The following is a 20,555-nucleotide window of genomic DNA, read 5'->3' on the forward strand; positions in this document are numbered from 1 at the left end:
GGTTGAGAGCAGGTCAGCAGCCTGATTTCCACCCATGACTGGATGCAGGCACTACAGATGCCTGTAAGCAGGTGTGTAGAGATACTCATGCAAATATGACCTTGGGCATGCTCATGTGGAAGGAACCTTGAAGATCACTGAGCTCCAATCTCCCTTGTGTGGGCTGGCCGCCCCCCATCAGCTCAGGCTGTCCAGGGTCCCATCCATCCTGGCCTTGAACGCCTCCAGGGATGGGGCCTCTACAACATCTCTGGGCAGCAGTGCCAGTGCCTCACTGCCCTCTGAGTAAATAATTTTTTTCCTGATATCCACCCCAAATTTCCCCTCTTTTAGTTTAAAGCCATTCCCCCCCTTGTCCTATCACTGTCAGACTGTGTAAAAGTCGGTCCCAGGAAAGCAGTACCTTCAGAGGTGCTCTCCTCTGGGTTGCACTGGCAGTATCGCCGGGAGAAGTGAATCAGCACACGCTCCCGCTCCTGTGTTTCTCCCATCAGTGGGAATGCTTTCAAGAATGTCCTGCAAAGAGAAAGTGATACTTAAGATGTCATGGATCAATCTGCTGGAAAGCATCCACACTACAGGGAAAGATAGGAAGGGGGTCCTCATAGCAGCTGGAGAAGCCTCTGTCCTCTCCACAGCCCGCGCCCAGGGGCCCTGCAGGTACAGGCCTTGAGGCTGGTCCTGAGCTGTGCAGGGAAACATACTGCCAGCTGAGGTAGGACGTACCAGGCTCACTGGCATCAGGATGGGTCATCCATCCTAAGGGCAGAAGTTGCTCTCACTTGCTCTGAGTTTGTACAGAATAGAATTCCCAGGAAAGCTGCTCTCCACCGCGGGGAAGCAGGCTGTGGGTGTTCTTAGCAAAGCTCGCTTTTGGTGGCAGTACGTTGTGCCAAATGTGACACCAAAGCAAAAATTAAATTATAACCTGTCCCTGCTCCTGTCCATGGACAGTCTCTGTGGAGTCGGGAGGCCCAGAGAAACGCACCTGCTCTGCCCCCTCCAGACATACGTGGGGGTGCCGAGAGCCCAGCTCACCTGAGTGCTTTGTCGAGGGTCAAGCCAGTGAAGTCAAAGAAGCTGAGGTACTCCTCTGCTACCAACTTGCTAAATTCATTACTGTAATTAAAGAGGGAGTCATCAGCCTTTTCATCAGAGAAGGAGACACTGTCTAGTCCTACTGCAGTACTCCCATTCTCCACCCCAGGCTGGCTCTCCTCTCACCCTCTCACCACAGCACCTCACACTGTGTCTTTCTGCAATCATACTCTCAGACACCACCTGCCAGATGGATGCCAGCTCCTGGGGTGCTGGATCAGTCAGGGTGCAGGAGTGCTCAGCTGAGATTCTGGCCCCACTCTCCCCTGAGTAGTTTGCCAGGGCTGTAGGAGAACACGTGGAGGTTTTGAAGGATGCTTGGGGACTTAGTGCCTTTAAAGCCAGAATGGGTGGTGTTAAGTTCCTCTATCTGCACAGCTCAGATAGCAAAACTGCAAGTATGATGAATGACTGTTGGCAAGAACATGGAGATGATCTCAATATGATCAGCCTTGCTCATATGTAATTCATTCTCCTTCTCCCACAAAATGAAAAGCATACTAAGTGTTGCACATCCAGTCTCACTTCAGGACCATCTACAGGCTGAGCTCAGAGCTCACACTGCCTTTCCAACAGCACTGTTTTATCTTCCACTGTGAGGCAGATGCTGCAAAGCTTCGGGTGGATGCTGTTTGGAAGCACAGCACATAGTGGAGTAACTTCTTCACTTGTCCTGCAGCTTCAAAGCAGGATGATGTGAGAAGCCAAAGATGATCATGTCTGTGATGGAGATGTCAACACATCTTCACCCCTCTGTCAAAGAAACAGCAGAAACGAAGGAAGCCCCAGGCTGCCCTCTGGAATGCTCTTGGCTCTAAGTCTGCAGAAGACCTCATGTGTTGGCTGTACAAGTGCTGGGAAACAGCCACTGTTGTCCCTTCCACAGGTCAAGCCCCACCTCACAAATGTAACCATGGAAAAAAAGCTCCAATTCCTTCAGCCTAGGCAACTCTGCCAGATCTGCTGGGAATCTGGTTGGGCATTCTGGGCAGTGCACACACAGAATCACAGAATGGCCAGGGTTTGAAGGGACCTCAAGGCTGAACAAGCCCAGCTCCCCCAGCCTGTCTTTGTAGGGGAGGTGCTCCATCCCCTTGCTCATCTTTGTGGCTCCTCTGGACCCTCTCCAACAGCTCCCTGTCTTTCTTGTACTGGGGGCTCCAGACCTGGTCACAGTACTCCAGATGGGGCCTCACAAGAGGAGAGTAGAGAGGGACAATCACCTCTCTGTCCCTGCTGGCCAAACCCCTCTTCTCCTGGAGCCCAGGATACCATTTGCCTTCCGAATGCAAGGGCACACACCAAGGACAGCCATGCACTTCATCACAGGAATAATCAACAGGGGAGAACAAAACATCTGATTGATCCCACTTAACCTCAAGCTGGACTTGAAGAGCTGGCCTTGTCCAAGGCTCCCTAAAACCAAAACAAAGCAGCAAGCTATAGTCTAGCCCAGATCTCAGGTGGACTGAGTTGCTCTTGAGGTGTCTCCATAGCCTACACTGGGGCTATATCCTAACTCAGATTCTTAACTGGGCCTACAGCCATGCAGAATGAAGGAGGTGGGAGATCCCTTTCACCACCCTTTCCCTCCAGGCTCACCGCCCATCCTTCAGCTCACTGAGTCTTTCTGGTGGTGACTCACGAGCCAGGATTCAGACAGAATGGTGAGCAGTGGTCGACACTAGCTTCTGTTGCGACTGCATCTCCGCAGCCCGTCGTGTCTTCCCATGTGCCTCCCCAGATCCCTCCCAGCTTGGAGTAGTTGGAGGCAGACTCAGCTGCCAAAATACATGCTCTTCAGGGACTGAGACATTTAGGGTTAACATCACATAACGCTGTCAGCTGGAAAGAAACTATTTGGTGATATCCAACCTCTGTTTCCTTGTCATCAAGTTTTTCATACTTGCTTGACAATGATGAACATATTGGGATTTTTAAGAAAACTGCCAATATTTACAAAAAATTTAATAATAATAATAATAATAATAATAATAATAAAAGAAGTAGAATGAGCTGAAAAGTCTAAAAATGAGATTTTTACTTTTCAAACAACCATCCTTGTTGGCCCACCTCCTACATACAGCTTCTCTGAATGCATCACTTAAATGTACTCTATTCCCACAAATGCAGGCTGGTTTTACATGAGAAAGATGAGCCTAAAATACACCTAGCTCCAACCTCCTTCATTTCCTGCTCTGCAAATCCACATGCCTGGTCCAGGAGCCTGCAGCTCTATCCAGGTCTTGTGCTGGGAAGTGTTCCAGCTTTCTAAAATTCAGCTGATCAAAACCAAAATTGCTTTTTTTTAATGCATGTGTCAAGTCCCAGCTGTGGGTCACCGAACAGCTCCTGCAGTGTGAGGATGGCAGGAACCAGCAACAGGGCGCACTCAGATGCACCCCCATGCTAAAAGTTCATTGTCTGGAAGCTCCCCACTCAGCCAGCTGGCATAGAAGATTTGCAGGAAAGAAGGATGGTAGGCTTGAGGCAGCAGCAACCAGAATTGCATCTGTCACAAGAACCAAGAGAGAAGAACAAGCACGCTGTCAAGAGATACAAAAAGCTGCTACAGAAGATCACTAAGGAGCTCCTTCCTTCCTCCCCAGGACAAACTTGAATCATGGACCATCCTTGCTAATGGAAGCCTGGGTGTTTGCTGAGGGACAGATGTGTCTTGCTAGTCAGGATGGCAGTGAGCCATTTCAAGGACATACAAAAAACAAGCAGTGTTATACACGATCCGGGAGAAATATACGGGCAGTTGGTGTCCTCGCACCCACTGGCACCCTAAAGTCATGCTACTGCTGCGCTTGTTGCTTTGTTACTGTTTCTCTCTCTTTTACAAATCACTGTCTCTCTCCACTTTTGAATAAACACTTTCACTTCCCTTCTGCCTTATCCTGGCAAACCCCCCAGCTGAGGTAACTTGGACATGCAGTGCGTATCTCACTCTCCATCCAACTCTCGCGGGCTCACACCGCCTCACCCTCCCCACCACAGATGCTTTTCTCATGGCCATGCTCAGTGCTGCCTTGGCCTGCTGCTTGGCCAGGCTGGCTCTACACCAAAGACCACTTACTTTTTCCCGAGCTGCCGTGCCACATCACAGCGCTTGAACCCTTCGAGGTTGTAGAGGCGCTTGGCCAACCTCTTTGCAGCCTCACTGTCTGCCCTGCAGCCGTTTGCCAAGGTGTCTGTGCTTCCCTGGTCAAGCTGCTCCGTGCTGCCCATGTCAGAGTCAGAGTCAGAGAGTGCATCTTTCAAGCTGGCGTCACTACACAGAAACAAGAAACAATTCAAGGAGCAGCAGTGTGACTTGGAGGAACCTGAAGAAAATACCACATTTTGATTTCTTCTTGTCCTAACCAAAAAATACAAAAAACACATTTGTGAACTGCACGTTGGACAAACCCTATTTCATTTCAGGTCAAAAATGCATTTTGATGCATTCCAAAAAGTTTAATTTCAAACTAGTAGGAAAAAGATGAAAATTATTTCTTGCTAAGAAATGAGGATATACTCATTCAAAGCAAAGAGACTCAACCCTTTTTTTAAGGTTCCACTGCCCACATGGTATGAAAAGCTGTCCTGAATGGATACGAAGGTGCCAGAACATATACCCTTCTGGTCTGTGTTGTAGGGATACCAACCTCTTTTGGAGCTGCTGACATTCAGGAAACCCTTTGGTATAGCTGATACACTTTTAGGTTCAGATTATTTGCTGAGGATGAGAAAGTGCACTTGAACTTGTGCAAAGTGCTGTGGCTGGGCCTCTAGGGCATCATGCCGAGGGGACTGGCACCAGACCTGATGTCACTGTCCAGCTGCTGCCCCCAGATGGCACAACGGCCAGCCGTTCTCACAGATGTGAGTTCCAGTGGCACCAGGCAGGTGGGGCTGCATCCCTTTGTTTTCATGCCAGGCCATGTCATTTGGGCACTGTGACTCACAGAAGACCAATAATTAGCCAGACATAATCCCATGTTCTGGCTCTTTCCTTGCCTGGCTGCCCATCTCCTGGCTCCCACACACAGAACTGCAGTACAGCCCCTGCTGCATCCTGGGGACGATGGCTTGGAGCTGGCCCAGCGGGTGACATCTCCACTGATGTCCTCACTGCCTGCCAAGAACTCCTGGGGAAGCCTCTACAAAGGCGCCTAAAACCTTGAGGCTCACCCTGCTTTTCAGAGCACATCTGCAAGTGTGCCTGGCTGACTGCTACCTGCCATGGACTTTGGTAGATGTCAGGCAGACAAGGCAGTGGTCTTCCTACAACAGTGCTGGCCTGCTGTAAGAGCAGGTGGGATTTGTTTGCAAGCAAATCAATGCTGGTGCCCTCCAGAGCAAACGTGTGCACAAAGTGCTTGAGCCTTGGCTTTTCTTGGGCTCACAGTGCTCCTACAGGACCCAGCAGATCATGTTCGTCCTTGGGCCCTGTGTTCGAGAGCAGGAAAGGCAGACACAGATCTGCTGGGGAATGGCTGATCTAGTGCCATGTGGTCTTGGCTGTGTTCTCAGCCTTTGAATAAGAAAGTTTGTCCTGTGGTTTCTCTCTCTGCCATGACAACACGTGAGAGCAAGCACAAGAGGAAAAAAAGCATCTACACCCATTATGTCCTATAAGCCTTGCTTCTGGGCTGGGACCCCATAAGACAAAGGCCCCTTTACCCCAGGAATTCACAGCCTGCCCTACCTGATGGAGTTAATGATCTTGGCGGCATCTTCCTCTGAACCTTCCACATGGAACCCATTTGGGATATTTTTCAAGGACAACCGGCTCAGCACATTCTCTGACCTGCTGCTGGTAATTGAGTGCCTGAGAGGGCTCCCAAAATCCCCCTCTGCTGGCTTTGCTGCTGCCTGCTCTTGCTTATCAGCAGCCATGTGCTGAAGGGATTCTCTCTGCTGGGCCACCAGTTTCTGCTCCAAGAGCTCTGGGCTTTCCTTGACCCGCTGCTGGATCAATGGGGTGAGTGGCGCCTCAAAACTGACACAGCTGTCTGTCTCATCTGTAAGAGAGAGGACATCCAGAGAGTCCAAGCTGCTGTAGTACGTGCCCTTCATAAGGTCAGACTCAACAATCTTCTCAAAGGTCGAGCTGAACCCATCCCTGATGTCTTTGAATTGAAAATGTTCCTTGTCGTCCTCACTGCAGCTCAACTTGGCATCTTCAGCAGCAAACCTGGACAAGAAGGGGAGATGCAGAAAAACTGGTCAAGGAATTGCTTGTACTGTTCAACTTGGAGTTAGGGGGCAGGAGAAGAGGTAGGAATGGATGTTGCAATCATAGGTCCTTGGGAGTTCTCAGTGGTATAACCTAATTGCTTCCCAGCTTTATTATAAGCTACAGAGCTGAAGAAGACAGACCTTTGCAATGAGCCCCTCAGGGACCCAGTTATTTATGGTTGTGCCCCAGCAAAAAGCCAGAGCTCTGAACTGGAAACATTGGTGCCTCACACTTGCAGCTGGACCAATTGCCAGAATTGAATTAATGTAAGGGTTCTCTCTCTCTTCAAATGCTCCAATTCTGGCAGCATCAAAAACACAGAAGACATTAAAGATTGAGATCAATTCATATAACTGCATGTTGGCAGCAAAAGTCCCTTTGTAGCAGAGAAAAAAACAGAAACCATTAGGGAGCAATTCATTCGCTCTATCTTCAGCCTTTTGTCTTAGACAAGATACCCTAGAAGAGCAGGACACCCTGCACTGAGAGGAACATCCACGGGGATGGAGCCCAGGCAGGGGAGGCTCTGTGCTGCTTTACAGACAGCTGTGGCACGAAGGTACAACATTAGCAGTGTGACAGAGGCTGCAAAATGCACCAACCCGCAAGGTTAGCTTCTGGGTAAGCAACTGCCAGCTATTCTAGCTTTTGATGCAGGGACATCAGTTCCAGGGCACATCCCAATGCAATCACACAGGGAGAATTCAGCTGGGCCAAACACCTGCTGGGAGCCCTGAGGAGATGGGAGGGCTCAGTCCGTCCTGGAACAGCCTGAATCAGCAGGCCAGCAAACAGGCTGGAGCTGGTAAGGGACTGGGAGAGGACGCAGTGTGGGCAGCCAGCCCCAATGGTCCAAAGGGGTATTCTATGGCATACAAACCCATGCTCAGCAAAAGCCTTGTGGGGGTGGTCTCTGAAAGTCACTACTGCTTAGCGACTGGCTGGGCATTGATCTGTTTTTGATCTGATTGCTTTTGTATCACTTTTTTTTTCTCTCCCAGCAGTCTGGACACTTCTCAATGCACTTTACAAAACAGCTCAATCTTTCTAGGCAGGGAAACTAAGCCACACACCATATGGAATTGCTTGTAGCAAAAATAAGGACAGGTAGGGGAACAGAGCCCTATCTCAGCAGCAGAAATCAGAGAACAGGGAAAGCAAATGTCTGCCCCCACAGCCAGCCCCATTCCTCCAGTTCCCAGCTGCAGCAGCTTAAGGACGCCCTGATCTAGAAGCATGCAGCCCGTTTTGTCCAACAGACACAGGCTCCCTGCTTTCAAGGCGGGGATGTACCCCTGGACATCACTGCCATGCTTGGCAGATGCTTACTGGAGCCCTGAAGCCCTCCAGCTCTGCTTATACCATTTCAGTCTCGGGCGCATACTTCTCCCAGGGCAGAAAGAATTTGTCTGTATTTCTATGCAGAGCTAAGCAAGCAGCAAAGAAGGAAGGCTGCTTCTTGAGCAAAGAGCAGGTCAATGAGCAGCAAGGAAAGAATCTGGTCTTCCTTTTCCCCATGCTGGAAAACACACTGCAATCAAAGCAATTGCAATCGTTTCCAATTTGTTGATTTTTTCTCTACTTCTAAATGTCACCAGGATCTACTCACCAGATGAGATCTTCAGCTCAGCTGAGACCCTTTCAGATGGAACAAATCCAGCTACCAGCTCAGAGTGGCTGAAGGTGGGAGGGGCAGCCTGGACCCCTCCGCTATGGCCATACCCAGACACCTCGGGAAGGATTTCCCCCAAAGGAACCGGTTTGTACCCAAAACCTGCTGCTGCTTGCTAGCAAGATATCATTCACTTCCACTCATTTATCATTTGACTACATAGGGGAGCAGTAAAGCATTTACAGAAAGGCCAAGACAATCCGTTTTTATACCTTTCAAAGTAGAAAAACCCTCAGTACAGTGTAAAAATCATATTTTTGTCAAGCATTTTCTGTCAAAGCACGGTCAACCACCAGAATGGCTGGGAATGGAAGGAGCCTTCTCGGCTGATTCAAGGAAATGTTCTATTTTCTTCTTTATTCAGGATTCAGAAACCTCACTCGATTTCACTGTTCCTTCTGCGATCACATTACTGACTCTGGCCCACAAAAACAGTGTCTCCAAATGCAGACACTGCCCATTTCAGCAAGATCCTCTCCCTCACTATGTTCAGGGCATGGCTGGAAGGCCTGGCAGGCAGCTGGGAGAGAGGTAGCACTGCAGAGGATACCCACATGCCTGGACCTCAGGACCCTGAGCAAGCCCAAAATGAAGAGGACCATATAGTGTCCTCCCCTGAAATTCACAGCACCACACCCCTCACCATGTGGCTGGACAAGGCTGATTCAGAAAAGATGCAGCAAACACAGAAACATATGCTATATCCACAGTGTTACAAAGCAAGCCAATGGGAAAATCATGATGTTTTTTTGTGACCTTGCAATCAACAGGTGAGTGCAGCACAGCCCTGAGTTTACTGGTCCGGAGATACCATCACCGTGTTGTCACTTCTGGGAAAGCTTGGCTCTGCAGTGCCTCGGGCAGGGTGGAAGATCATTGCAGGACTTTGTGGCCTCATGACCTCGTCACCAAGGGGAACACACCTTTTTGGGAACTACTGCTGTCATTTCTGAAGAGCAGCTGGTTCTGGGCAGCAGGGGGTACCCCATGCTGAGAGGTGATGCTCATATGGATCAATCTCCAACATCCTCATCAGCATGGGCAGCGAGAGCTCAGCACTTAACACAAGCACTAATTCCAGGCAGTACAATGGGACCTGGCATCCCTCCACATGGAGAAGTCCTTAAGGTCATCCCCCTTGTTTGCTACAGCCAGTGCACTTACAGATTCAGACATGCAATGCAAGACAGCAGGAACTTTGCTAAAGGTGATCTCCTCACCCCAAGAACCAAACACAGCGTGAGAGGGTGGACAATGAGCAGAGAACCAGTGCAAGGAGGGAAGACTGCAGTGAGTTGCACATTCCCCTGCTGTGACAGCAAGGTGTGAGAACAAGTCAGCTTCCAGACTTCTCTCCTGCCGTCTGCAAGAAAACTGCACTCTGGGGAAGGATCTGAACGAGGGGACACCATCCTGCTTTTAACGTGCCAGAGATGTCAGAGAGGGGAGGACAAGTCAGCACTGTCACGTTTCTTACTTCTCAGTGTCCCGAGAGCCTGAGGAACCCAAGCAGGTGCTGTGGAGTGGCCACTCCATGCTGCCTTCCCATCCCCATGCTGCTGGGTGCCCACTCAGCTGCCTGGTGAGCTGTGGCAGGAACTGGCAGTACCTGCAAAGCAGGAGGCAGGGCAGAGCCACCTGAAGGGCACTGCGAGGAGGGACACAGCCGTGCACAGCTCACGCTCCACACTCAAGAGCCGTCAGGCTTAGACTAACAGGTTCTCACATCCTCTGACAAGTCCTCTCTGCAGTCTGTGCTGTTAGAGCTGCTGTTTGCAAACTGAACTCTGGAGCTGCAACAGCTGAAAGCTGACATGAATTGTACCTTCAGATAACATCCTACTTCCAGGAGCTCAGGGCCACCCAGACCACCAGAGCTGGCCACACAGCAAGCCAGATGGCAGCTGCAGCTCCAGGTCTCCTCATCCTCAGCTCTGCTTATCTTCCCAGATCCATCCATGTTGGCAAGACGTGTGTGCAGAAAAAGCTTTTTCCCTCCACGAAACAGGAGAAACTTTTAAAACTCCACCTCTCTGCAACACGAAGGATTTTACAGCCTTAATTGCACCCTATGGAGGAGTCCCATTGCCCAAGCCCTTGTAACAGCGCCTGCATATTTTCCAGCCCTGCGTTTATTCCCTGAGCCCAAATTCCTACAGCTGCACCAAGTCCGGAGTTCTTTGTTCCTAGAAATGCCTCACTGAAGGCTGCGTGCGGGAGAGGGCAGAGAGCAGGGCAGAGGCTGCAAAAGGGACAGCTCAGCAGATGCTGACAAGCCTCCAGCACCCACAGCCACAAGCCCATCACATCCTCCCTGCATGGTCCCAGGGAAGACCCTCCCCAGAGGAGGGCAAGCAACCTTCCTACAGCTTAGAGCAGCCCAAGGGCAGCCACCTGCATCTGATTCAACCACGCTGGACTGGGAGGGAGATGAGGTAAGACCTTGCTTGCGAGTGAGCACAGCGCAGCCTCCCCACAGGGAAGTGTTGTGCACTTAAGTATTACACAGCGGGGAAGGCAATTGCTTTATTTAACTAAGGAGCCATATATTTATTTGCATTGTAATCACAAGCTTCTGTGTATTGAAGTAGCACTGTATCTAATTGCCTGTGCTGCTTTCCTCAGTCATCTCTGAAATGCTGTTTTATTGCTTATGGCAAGGCATGCCGAGCTATGCATTCAGTTATTACTGCCGCTGCACCGCACTGGATTTTTATGCACTGAGTTGTTTATATTTCACTTCGCACTGGTTAATTAGTTGTAATAAAGTAGAACCTCGTTTGCTGTGTTGGTGGAGCCATCAGAGAAAGACATGCTGGCAGCCAGGACTTCCTTGCCTATGCGCTGTGCCTTTCTGCAAAGTTTTCTAAAACTTTGTTTAATGGAAAGTGAAATGCACAATGGCTGTACGTTGCCATGGGAAAAAGCGTGTGTGCAAAAGCAGTCCCAAGCCTGCAGGCACCGAGCACATATCACAAGCCAAAGGTGGGGATTCCTATATTTACCAGCCTGACATCTTAATGGGGCTGAAAGCAGAGAATGTCATTCACCAGTAAAGCTCTCTGACTGCAGAGATGCAACTTTCTGAGATCAGCAGGGCCTGTGCTGGGGGCTGAAGGGAAGGTGGCAGACTTCTAGCCAAAACATCCACGAGGAGTGGAACAGGGCTTTGACAGTGTGCTGGCATGCCAATGGGACAGAAGAAAGAGGGGCCAAAGGGATTTAGCCAGTGCAAACTGCAGCACAAGCACAAAAGCTTTGTCTTTATTTCCTTGAACAGGAAAATGGAAAAACAGAGGATGACTATGAATTCTCCAGTGCCTTGGTCCCTCTGTCAGCTTTGTGACTCATGACCCACGCTCACTGAGCAACACAAGTGTAGCTGGCAGCTCCCTATGGCACAGAAGGGCCGTGCTGGTTTTTGCCCAACCACCCAGTGGGTAGGTGGTCAAAGCACCACCTTTGAATGTACTCAGCTAACCTGATTCCTGGACAACACAGTTTCCCAGATTTCAGTTGCATCCCTGAAGTTTTCCATCTGCACTTTTGCCATCAAGCACATATAGTATATGACTTGTCCCCTGTGCGTTCAGCTTCCCAGAATACTTATTTACTATCCAAGTCCTTATGTTCAGAGCACAAGATCATGGTCAGTTCATGCAGAGTGCAGTCAGGCTGCACTGGCTCCAAATGCTCAGCCTGCCACTTCTCCCAGTTCATGCCCCTGTACCTTAAAGTAATTGCACTTCCAGTGATTGCACCAGCATTCACTCACCACTCATAGCTTCCTTCTGATTTCACTGTCTGCTGGGGAGCCACAGATCAAGCAGCATTCCCTCGCAGCACAGTGACTTGCAGACATCCAAGAGCTGACAGAGTAGCTCACAGGACTTGTGGAACAGGTGCAGAGGTAGGCTCCCTGGGCTCTCCAGACATCAGCAGATAGAAGCAGTCCGCCTTGGACACCTATTCCTCTTTAATACCTTCAGTTGTGACTGTTGAAATAGTTGCTGCTTCTTGCTGGCGCTGTTGGTAACGCAAACCACCAGTTTGCTGCTGGGGAGCCTGCTAACTGCTACAGATGCAACGAATTAAGGATGGCTGCCGTCAGCCCACATGCTGCGCAGCTTCCCAGCACCACTAACACTCTTGGCCATGCTCCAGACAGTGCTCTGAGCCAGTGGCTCAGCCTGAAGCCTGCACAGTCAGGAGGTGATTCAAATGCCCCTTTGCCATCTTGTCCCTGTTACACCTTCTCCTCTTAGAACGCCATTCTCCTCTGCTCTTCTCCAGCCCTGTCATGCTTGTGGCATCTCTTCCATTTTGGGGTAGAAGATATGTGCAGGCAAAGCCATAACATTCACAGTGACCATCAACCTTGGGCAGATACAATACAACTCCCTGGGTGATTTGTGATCTATGTTCCTCTTGCAGGAATGCCATGGGAAGCAGCCCACCTCAATCCAGTGACCACCCCGCAGACTGCAGGGCCCTGTGCAGTCATAGGCACTTGCAGGGTCACCTCAGTGAGGCTGAGTCCCTGCTCAGTGTCCCCCAGCCTGGAAAGCTGTCCCATGAAATTGGGCTGCCAGCAGGGAGGACACAGGTGGGGGCATCCTGTGGTTTGTCTCAGGCACTTGAGAACAAGATGACAGGCACGTGTCTGAGCTGCTGAGCTGCCACCCATCCAGCTGCAGAGTATGGGGTCTGGGAGGGGACTGCCTGCCCTGGACCTTCAGGCATGCAAATTTGGAGCGTGCCTGTAAAAAGGCCGGCGTAGGCTCTTCTACAGCTAGCCTCATGCACTGGTGAAGGCTACCTGAACTAGGAGGACCTAAACCACAGGAGGAGTGTAGAGCTGGGAGAGCAGCAGGACACGGTCCCTGCTGCGATGGTGGGGTCCTGCCTGGCTGACAGGCACTGGGGGCTCTTCAAGAGGCCCTCTCCTCCACCTGGCCATTGCCACCCAGCAGCAATGAGCATGCTGTGTGCTAGTGGCCACATCTCCTAAACCTGCTGCAGTGACTCTGAGCACACACACAGCTGCTGTGGGGCATCACTAAGGTGCACCTGAGCTGAGGCATGGCGAGCCCCCAGCTTCACCACATCACCCCACTACACAGCACTTCCCACCATCCTGCTCACCTCCCAGCATCCTAAATCACACTCATCCCTGATGCAGCAGCACATCCACCCCTTGCTACATACACAAAGCAGAAACTGAGTTATCCTTGTGCCACCCAGGCACTGGCAGCACCAGCCACAAGAGCAATGGGAACCAAAGCTCAGTGCCCTGCCCTCCCTTACTAATGATGTGCTCCTCTGGATGCAAAGCTGCATCCTGCTGGCCATGGATTGACAGAGCCAGCCATGCTGCCAGGGACTCCCAGGACACCCCAGGCTTCCCATGGCTGCAGGCTGCCGTGCCCGCCCTGCCCACTACTCCAGCTATCTCAGTAAACTGCCTGTAGTGCTGCAGCCGCAGCTCAAGTCACAAGTGGGACACTCCCAAAAGTCATCCCTCTCCCTAAGAAGTCCCTAAGCCTTTTCCTTCGCCTTAGCACATCTGAGCCAGACACTGGCTCTAATCACAGACTTTCCACATTTGCGATAGGGAAAGAAGCCCAGAGCAAGAGAGCAAAAAGACAGTCAGCCACGAGAGCAGCTGCAGCTTTTAAAAGTGATAAGTTACACAGGGAGAAGTGGAACTCAGACTGGGAAACGGCACACGTAAGCCATCACCCAGCCAGCGCTGCGGCAGCTTCGCACTCACCCGAGCGGCTCCTCCGGCTCATCAGCGCTCAGCGCTCCCGAGGAGCCCAGGAAGCCGTGCAGGAGCACCTTGCCGAGGGCCCGGCTCCGTGCCTGCGGCCCAGGGGAGCCCTCCTCCCCAGAATCCACGCTGCCGGGGCTGGGCACGCCGCCGTCCCGCGGCCGCAGCCTAGCCGCCTCGCCGCCCTCGCCGAGCTCCGCGCCCACGCCGTTGGTCAGCGCCGGCTCCTCGCGGCCCTGGCCGTTACTCGTGGCGCGCGCCTCCCGTTCCCGCTCGCCCGTCGAGGCCGCCAGACGTCGGTCCCCGCGGCGCTCCTCAACGGCCGCTGGGCTGGGCTCGGCGTCACCCGGGGGGCCGGCTCTCCCGCTGGCAGGCTCTGCAGGCTCGCCGAGCTGCTCGTCCCCATCGCTGCGGGCTCGCACGGCGGGCTGCGAGCCTGAGGAATGCAGCTCGCTGCGGGCTGCCACAGACGACGGAAAGTGCCTGCTCTCGCTCATATTCCGCTCGTCCTCCCGGCGCTTGCGGGCTCCCTCCCCGCGGTCAGCTCAGGCGCGGCACTACCTACAACAGAAGAGACCCCACGTCACCGGAGCCCCGAGGATCGAACAGCGCCGGTTTGCCCACGGCAGCTCAGCGGGATGACAGCCGATGCCACAGCTGTGGTGGTAGGAGCGGGGGAAAAACGTGCGTCCTCCAGGAGAAAAGCAGAGAGGGTTCATATCTGGATTTGCTGCTTGTAAGGATGAGTGCTTGTCACCCAGCACTGAGAATGGAGAAGAAAATCTGCCGTCGGGTTCCACCAAGGATCCAGGCATCCCCTCCTCTCTGCCCCCAGAGCTCCACACACCCAGCCCTGAACACAGGCTGGGGACAGAAATGCAGCTGGTCACAGGAGCGCTGCTCCCCAGCACTGCCTGCCCCCTGAAAGCTGGGCCTGTGATGGCACTGGGGAAACAGGAGACAGATGTGGGTTTGGTTTTTTATGTTTTTGGTTTTTTTTTTTTAACACTTTTAAGCAGCTGTGATCTGCCAACCTGTGTGATTCTCCCTGCTGACTCACATCTCTAAGCAGCTTCTTTCCTTCTGGAGTAACACCTTTCCTGGTATACAAGTACTGCTGAAGTATTTACCAGCTAAAGCTCTGGCAAAAGTGTCCCTGCTGAGTATGCTATGAGGTGCTCTCTTTAGGGCAAGGGAAGGACACTACACTGCACCACAAGTGGCTTCTCGATAAAAAGGGACCTTATTGGCAAACATGCCCATTGATGCAAAGTCTTGCTAGCAGCATCCTGAGCCATGGGCAGCAGCCCTACACTGCTGTGCAAGCACTGTGAGCCCTACAGCTGAAATCCAGTGATTGCAGTGCCAGCAGAAATTCTCTCTTCTGGAAGCCAGTGTTTCTGTATGACATTTGGGCTGAGGCACAACAGCCAAATTAAAACAGGGTGATTTAAAACTGTGTCTGCCTTCACCTGGGAAGGGAGCATACCCAACTGGTTACAGCAAGCAGATGGGAATCCTGGCTTCTTCCCTTGGTTCTGGTCCTACCTCATGTCACAGGCAGATCTTAACTCCCTGCCTCAGCTTCTCTGCAAACTACAGATAACAGCACCTCTGAGAAGCTGTGAGGGTGCCCAGACTTTGGGAATGGGCTCTGCATGCTCTGACTTGCTGAGCTGAGGCTCTCGTTAGCAGTGCTTGCTTAACGCAGGGCCCTACTAGTTCTTGGTACCGAGATGTGCCTCTGCTCTCACTACCCCTCGACAGGTCAGTGGTCCATCCTCCACCACTGGTTCCTGTATGCATGGGAAAGGAGCAAGGGAGAGGAGAGGCGTGGGTGTAGACTTGCTGGGAGAGCTGTGCGGATATGTGCTGAGCTAAGTGGAACAGATCCCATTGGGAACACTAACCCCTTCTGACTGTGCCTAGGGCAAAGCCCAGCTGAGATGGAGTACCCAGGCCCTCCCTGTGTCCAGTTCACAGCTGCTGATGAGGTGGATTGAGGAGGTCAGAGTCTTTTGTGGAGTTGGTCTGGGGAGAAATGCTCCTCCAGTTGCTCATCCCGCAGATGTGGGATGAGGCAGATGCCATGCAGGCAGGTTTACCTCTTCTCCGTGTGCATCCGTGTGCATCCCCCGCTGTCACAGAGCTCGCAGCATCCCCACACTAGGTGCAGCCAGGCACCTGGACAGATGCACGATCCTGCAAGCAATAACAGACCAAAGAGCGTGAAACACAGAGAGGAGAACCCCATCAACCTGCTGCACTGCTGTTGCTCCATGCCAGACAGCTTACCAGCCCCATCCCACGTCTGAGCTGCCCATTCTTTGCTAAGCACTGTAATGCTCCTCCCTCTGCACACATTGGTCCTCCCTGGCTTTCAGCTGTGGCAGTGCAGCAGCTGAATACAGCAGGGAGGCCTTCTCAATTCTTTCCTTCTCCAGCCTTCCTTCCTGTACACTGGCAGCAGAACCAAGCCAATGCAATGTCTTCCAGCAATTTACCTGCAAAACTATTAAGATTCTCGTGAACATGACTGCACTGTAATTTGGAGTAATGCTGAAAAAATAACATGAGCTGAATGTTGACACTCTCCCATAGGGAAGGCGTAATACTAAACACAGAGTCAATATTCAGATCTTTGGAGAAACCTTTCTAGGAAAGCTCTGCTGGTCTTTTTCTTGACGTGAGCTGAATAATGTAGTCTTAAGTCTGCATTTTTAAAACCAGCCAACGAGTTCGGGCTGGAATTTCCCATCTCCCTTCTCTCACTGCGGTAACTTCAGCAGGAACCTAGATACCACCCAAGCGAAATTCCAGTCCAGTAACGAAAGCTTGGCACAGCTATAAGCAACCAGAAAACAGGAAACTAAATGTGGTTAGGAGACAGTGCTAAGAAGAAATGTTGGCAATCCTTAGTAAATGCGAAGTCTCATTTTTTCCTCCTAACTTTAATTCAATTCTTAATGTCAATAAATCAATATTCCTGTTATTATGCATAAGCTACTGCATTACGCTTACTATGCTTTGCCCTCTGTGAGGTCTAAGTGGGACATTTATGCTCTGGAAGAAGGGCTGAGCAGTCAGCAGTTAAACTCCAAGGCGTGCTCTTCCTTGGCACTGGGGAAGCCAGGGGAGGATGCGCTCAGCCAGGAAGGCATCAGCTCCAAGCTCCCAGCACACTGGTCTGAACGAAGCCAGCAGTCTCCTCTGAGATGTGAACCCAAATGCTGTGGCACACACAAGTGGATGGAGGCTGTCCTGTGCAACTGAGCTTCTTCAGCAAGCTGAATGTGTATCAACTCAGGACATTACTCAGCAACTCGCTAGCTACTAGATCTATGCTCATGGTGACAGTTCCTTGAAGCATGCCCAGAAGCCCCAGAGAACAGCTGGGATGTAATGAGTTACCCAGCCGCCTCGTACTAAATACAAGCAGTATCTGGTCAAGCTCTGTGCGGGAGGGGCTGGAAGGTGACATCTGAGTTCCCACCGATGGATCTTCACATGACCATGAGCCTTGCCCTTCCTGCAGCCTCAGGCATCCCCTCGAGTGACTGCTGCTCTCCTCGGCCCCACAGGTAGGGCGGGCATCCCATTCATGTCCACTGCTACTGGCCTCCAGAAAACATAATGCAGGTTAGCATACAAAAAAAGAGCTGGGAAAAGAGAATGAGCTGGCAAATACCCTGCCTGGGACTACTCACACTGATGGTTATGGTGGCTCTGCTGAGACATAGACAGCTGGTAAGCTGCAGGTCCATGATTTGGACCAGCCCAGCTCTGTAAGGCTCACGTAAGCAGAATGGCATGGATCTGTGCTTGGAAGGAGGCTGTGACTACTGTAGGAAAGGCTAGGGCACAGCCGCTGACTTGCAGGCTCTGCGTTTGGGTCCTGCCTGGCCACTGGACTACGAGTGGATAAGGATAGAGCTGGCTGGTGAAGGACAGCAATGTCCCATCCCTGCTTTGATGAGCCTTAAAGGCTTGCTCCTGAGTGCTTGGGTGGCAAGCGTGATGGGGCTCCCAGGAAGCAATTGTACACTGCTGATCTTGAGGCACTCACTGGCCTATGTGGGGCAACGGGACCACCAAAACCAGGCTGGCACCCAGGGCAGGAAAGCACCAGTCCCAAAAAAGCTGGGCAGAGATGAAGCGAAGTCTGCCCTGATTCTGTGAGAGGTTGGAAGCCACACAGTGGCTCTCTTTCAGGGACTGGCTCTGGAAGTCTCCCAGCTTTTGCTGAAGCTGAATGGCTGGTGGAAAATGATTTATTTTAAATTTTCTTTCCTGCATTAGGAACTGGAAAGGCTCCCACTTCAGTTTGTGTAACTGCTTGGCTGCTGTGACAAGGAATGCTCGGAGAAGAACCCTGCTGCTGGCTGGAGCACCAGCTTTCCTTTGAGCCGAGCTGGGCTGCTCCTTGCTGCAGCCTTGCTTTGTCCCAGTGCTTCGGATCCTGCTCCCTCGGGCTTGGCAGAGACAGGGCAGCAGGTCCACCAGGGGGGCTGTGCTCCCACCCTGGTTCCAAGGAGAGGGCAGGAGGCACAGGGACACGCGGAGGAAGAGCCATTCTGTGTGCCTCTTGTGATGTTGCAGGTAAAGGAGGAAGTAAGCAGATGCCAAGCATGTTGGACAACTTCAGTCAAGATCAGGTGAGGGGGGATGGCAGGAAGGGGAAGGGGTGGCGAGGGAGGCTGCTTGCTCCCAGTATGTGGGGTGCAGACTCCGGGAGAGGGAGGGCAATAGGACTTTGCCAGCAGCTGCTAAGTTTGGAAGATGCAGGACAGAGCATGACTGACCCTTCTGGGTCTTTTATCAAAACAAAAAAAAACACCCAAAATGTCTCCTTGCTCTGCTGGACCTACAAGGGTGTCAGTACCATGAAGGGGCACTGGGAGCCCCAGACAGATGTCAGTTACACAGGCTACAGCCCAGCCTAGCTTTTCTGCTGGTGCCCTGCATTGTGAGTTGCCACAAGGGGAAAGAGGGAAAGACAGAAGGTGTCTGTGCTGCCATTCAGGTGCCACCAGCCTCTTGGCCTTGTGAACCCATGCTGAAACCTGAAGGCACACGTAATCCTCATGATTACCTTCATTTTGCAGATATCTTGCACTGTGATGTCCAAAAGCAGACATGGTGACCAGGTATGGTCTCACAAGCCCTGAACAGAGATGAAGCCTCTTCCCTCGATCTACTGGCTGCACCTTGGCTAACGCAACTCCAGGCACACTTGGCCTTTGGTGACACAGAGGCACACAGCTGACATGGTGGTTTTCAGCAGACCACCAGTCAGACCCCAGCCCATGCCAGTGCCTGGCATTCCTCCAGCAAACTGCAGTTGTCTCTACTAAATTTCATGAGGTACCCTCTAGACTTTCTTTCTGTACTCTTTTTAACTCCTTTTTTTTAACTCTTTTTAACTCTTTTTAACTTAACAGCCTTCAGATGGCTCCGGGCTTTGCTGTGAGCCAAGGCACAGGGCAGGAGAGAGCTGGGACATGGCTGCAGAGAGAGCGGACAATGCCTATGTGGTCCCACGAAACAGGGGATACCTCACATGACTTCTTACTTGGAGGTGGCAAAGAGCCTCCAGGATCTCTGTCACTCAGACTGGGAGGAAGTTTCTTCCTGACCACAGTCTCAGAGACTACACAGCAACCCAGGTGGTTTCACTTCTCACCTTTGGACAAAACTCGCCGACCAAGGCTGAGGGAGCTTCTGACAGCCTGAAAAGCCCCAGCATGTCTTTACCAGTGTCCCATCTTCTACTCAGAACCACAGAATGGTTAGGATTGGAAGGGACCTACGGGTCCATCTTCTCCAACCCCTGCTTAAGCAGAGCCACTCAGAGCAGGTGCCCAGGACCACATCTGAAGATCTCCACACCACAGTCTTCCTGAGCAACACGTGCCAACACTCCATCGTCTGCACAGTACAGAAGAGATTCCTGATGTTCAGATGGAACCTCTCGTATTCCAGTTTGTATCCAATGCCCCTTGTCCTGGCCCTGGGCACTGCTGAAAATAGCACGGCTCCTTCCTCTTTGCAGCCTTCCTTCATTGACAAGATCCACTCCCTGAGCCTCCCCTTCTCCAGGCTAAGTAATCCCAGGGCCTGAAGAGACTCAAAAACAACTGCAACCTTACATCACTGCAGAGGTTCTCCAAAGACTGGGGGAACAATTCCTTCAACCTGTGAAAACCCTACAGGGTGGGATGCACTCAGTGCAGTGTGAATGCATCATGGCCACCTGAGAATGCTCCCAAGTTGTATCTCAGGAGCTCTGTCCTCTGAACTTCCCCACGTTGTATTCTCAGACTGCCAGGTTAGGAACCTGTAGCTCCAATCTTTGGGCTCCTACCAAGTCATTTTCAGCTTCTGGGCGCAAGGCACCCTCCTCACATCTCACCTGCCGACCATCATGGACTGCAGATCTCTGCAGCACCCTCTGTGCCCTGGGAACCCGTCCCACCCCATTGTGAAGTGGCTGCAGATTTCTCAACACGTTGGTGTCAGAAAGTCACCTTCCATCCTCTTTCTGTGAGAGTGAAGATAGGTTTTAGGCAGCAGCTCTGAGGGTGGGAAGAGGAACAGGTCATAGAATGAAAGAATATCCCCTTTTAAAATACATTTCCCCTCCGCTATGCCTGTGCTTTGCCTTCTTCCCTTACAATACAGTTGACAATAAAAAAGTTACAATTTTCATTGTGAAAATCCTCATTTCTTTCTCCCACAGGCTGAGTTTGTTTGTACACGATTTTGAGGACCTCAATCACATC

The 20,555-nt window shown here is 51.6% G+C and overlaps 1 protein-coding gene and 1 long non-coding RNA gene across 2 annotated transcripts in view; one reads left to right on the top strand and one right to left on the bottom strand.

Moving 5' to 3' along the window:
- The window catches only part of PSD2 (pleckstrin and Sec7 domain containing 2), a 73,328-nt gene that overhangs the window by 27,846 nt on the left and 24,927 nt on the right, over window positions 1-20,555 (bottom strand). Inside the window, exons 2-7 of the mRNA XM_042836435.1 lie at window positions 15,879-15,975; window positions 13,774-14,334; window positions 5,795-6,283; window positions 4,181-4,375; window positions 1,039-1,119; window positions 404-516 (exon numbers count right to left, since the gene is read on the bottom strand). Of these exons, the coding sequence (XP_042692369.1) occupies window positions 404-516; window positions 1,039-1,119; window positions 4,181-4,375; window positions 5,795-6,283; window positions 13,774-14,270 (1,375 nt within the window). The 5' untranslated portion in view covers window positions 14,271-14,334; window positions 15,879-15,975. The remainder of the gene's footprint in view (window positions 1-403; window positions 517-1,038; window positions 1,120-4,180; window positions 4,376-5,794; window positions 6,284-13,773; window positions 14,335-15,878; window positions 15,976-20,555) is intronic.
- On the top strand, window positions 14,402-20,435 carry LOC122169914. The gene is made up of 3 exons (XR_006171671.1): window positions 14,402-18,428; window positions 18,879-19,137; window positions 19,215-20,435. It is a non-coding gene; the product is annotated as an uncharacterized LOC122169914 (long non-coding RNA).

This window comes from Centrocercus urophasianus, unplaced genomic scaffold (genome assembly GCF_019232065.1).
Source record: "Centrocercus urophasianus isolate 14NV4802_14NV808 unplaced genomic scaffold, USGS_Curo_1.0 seq_60, whole genome shotgun sequence".
NCBI lineage: Eukaryota > Metazoa > Chordata > Aves > Galliformes > Phasianidae > Centrocercus > Centrocercus urophasianus.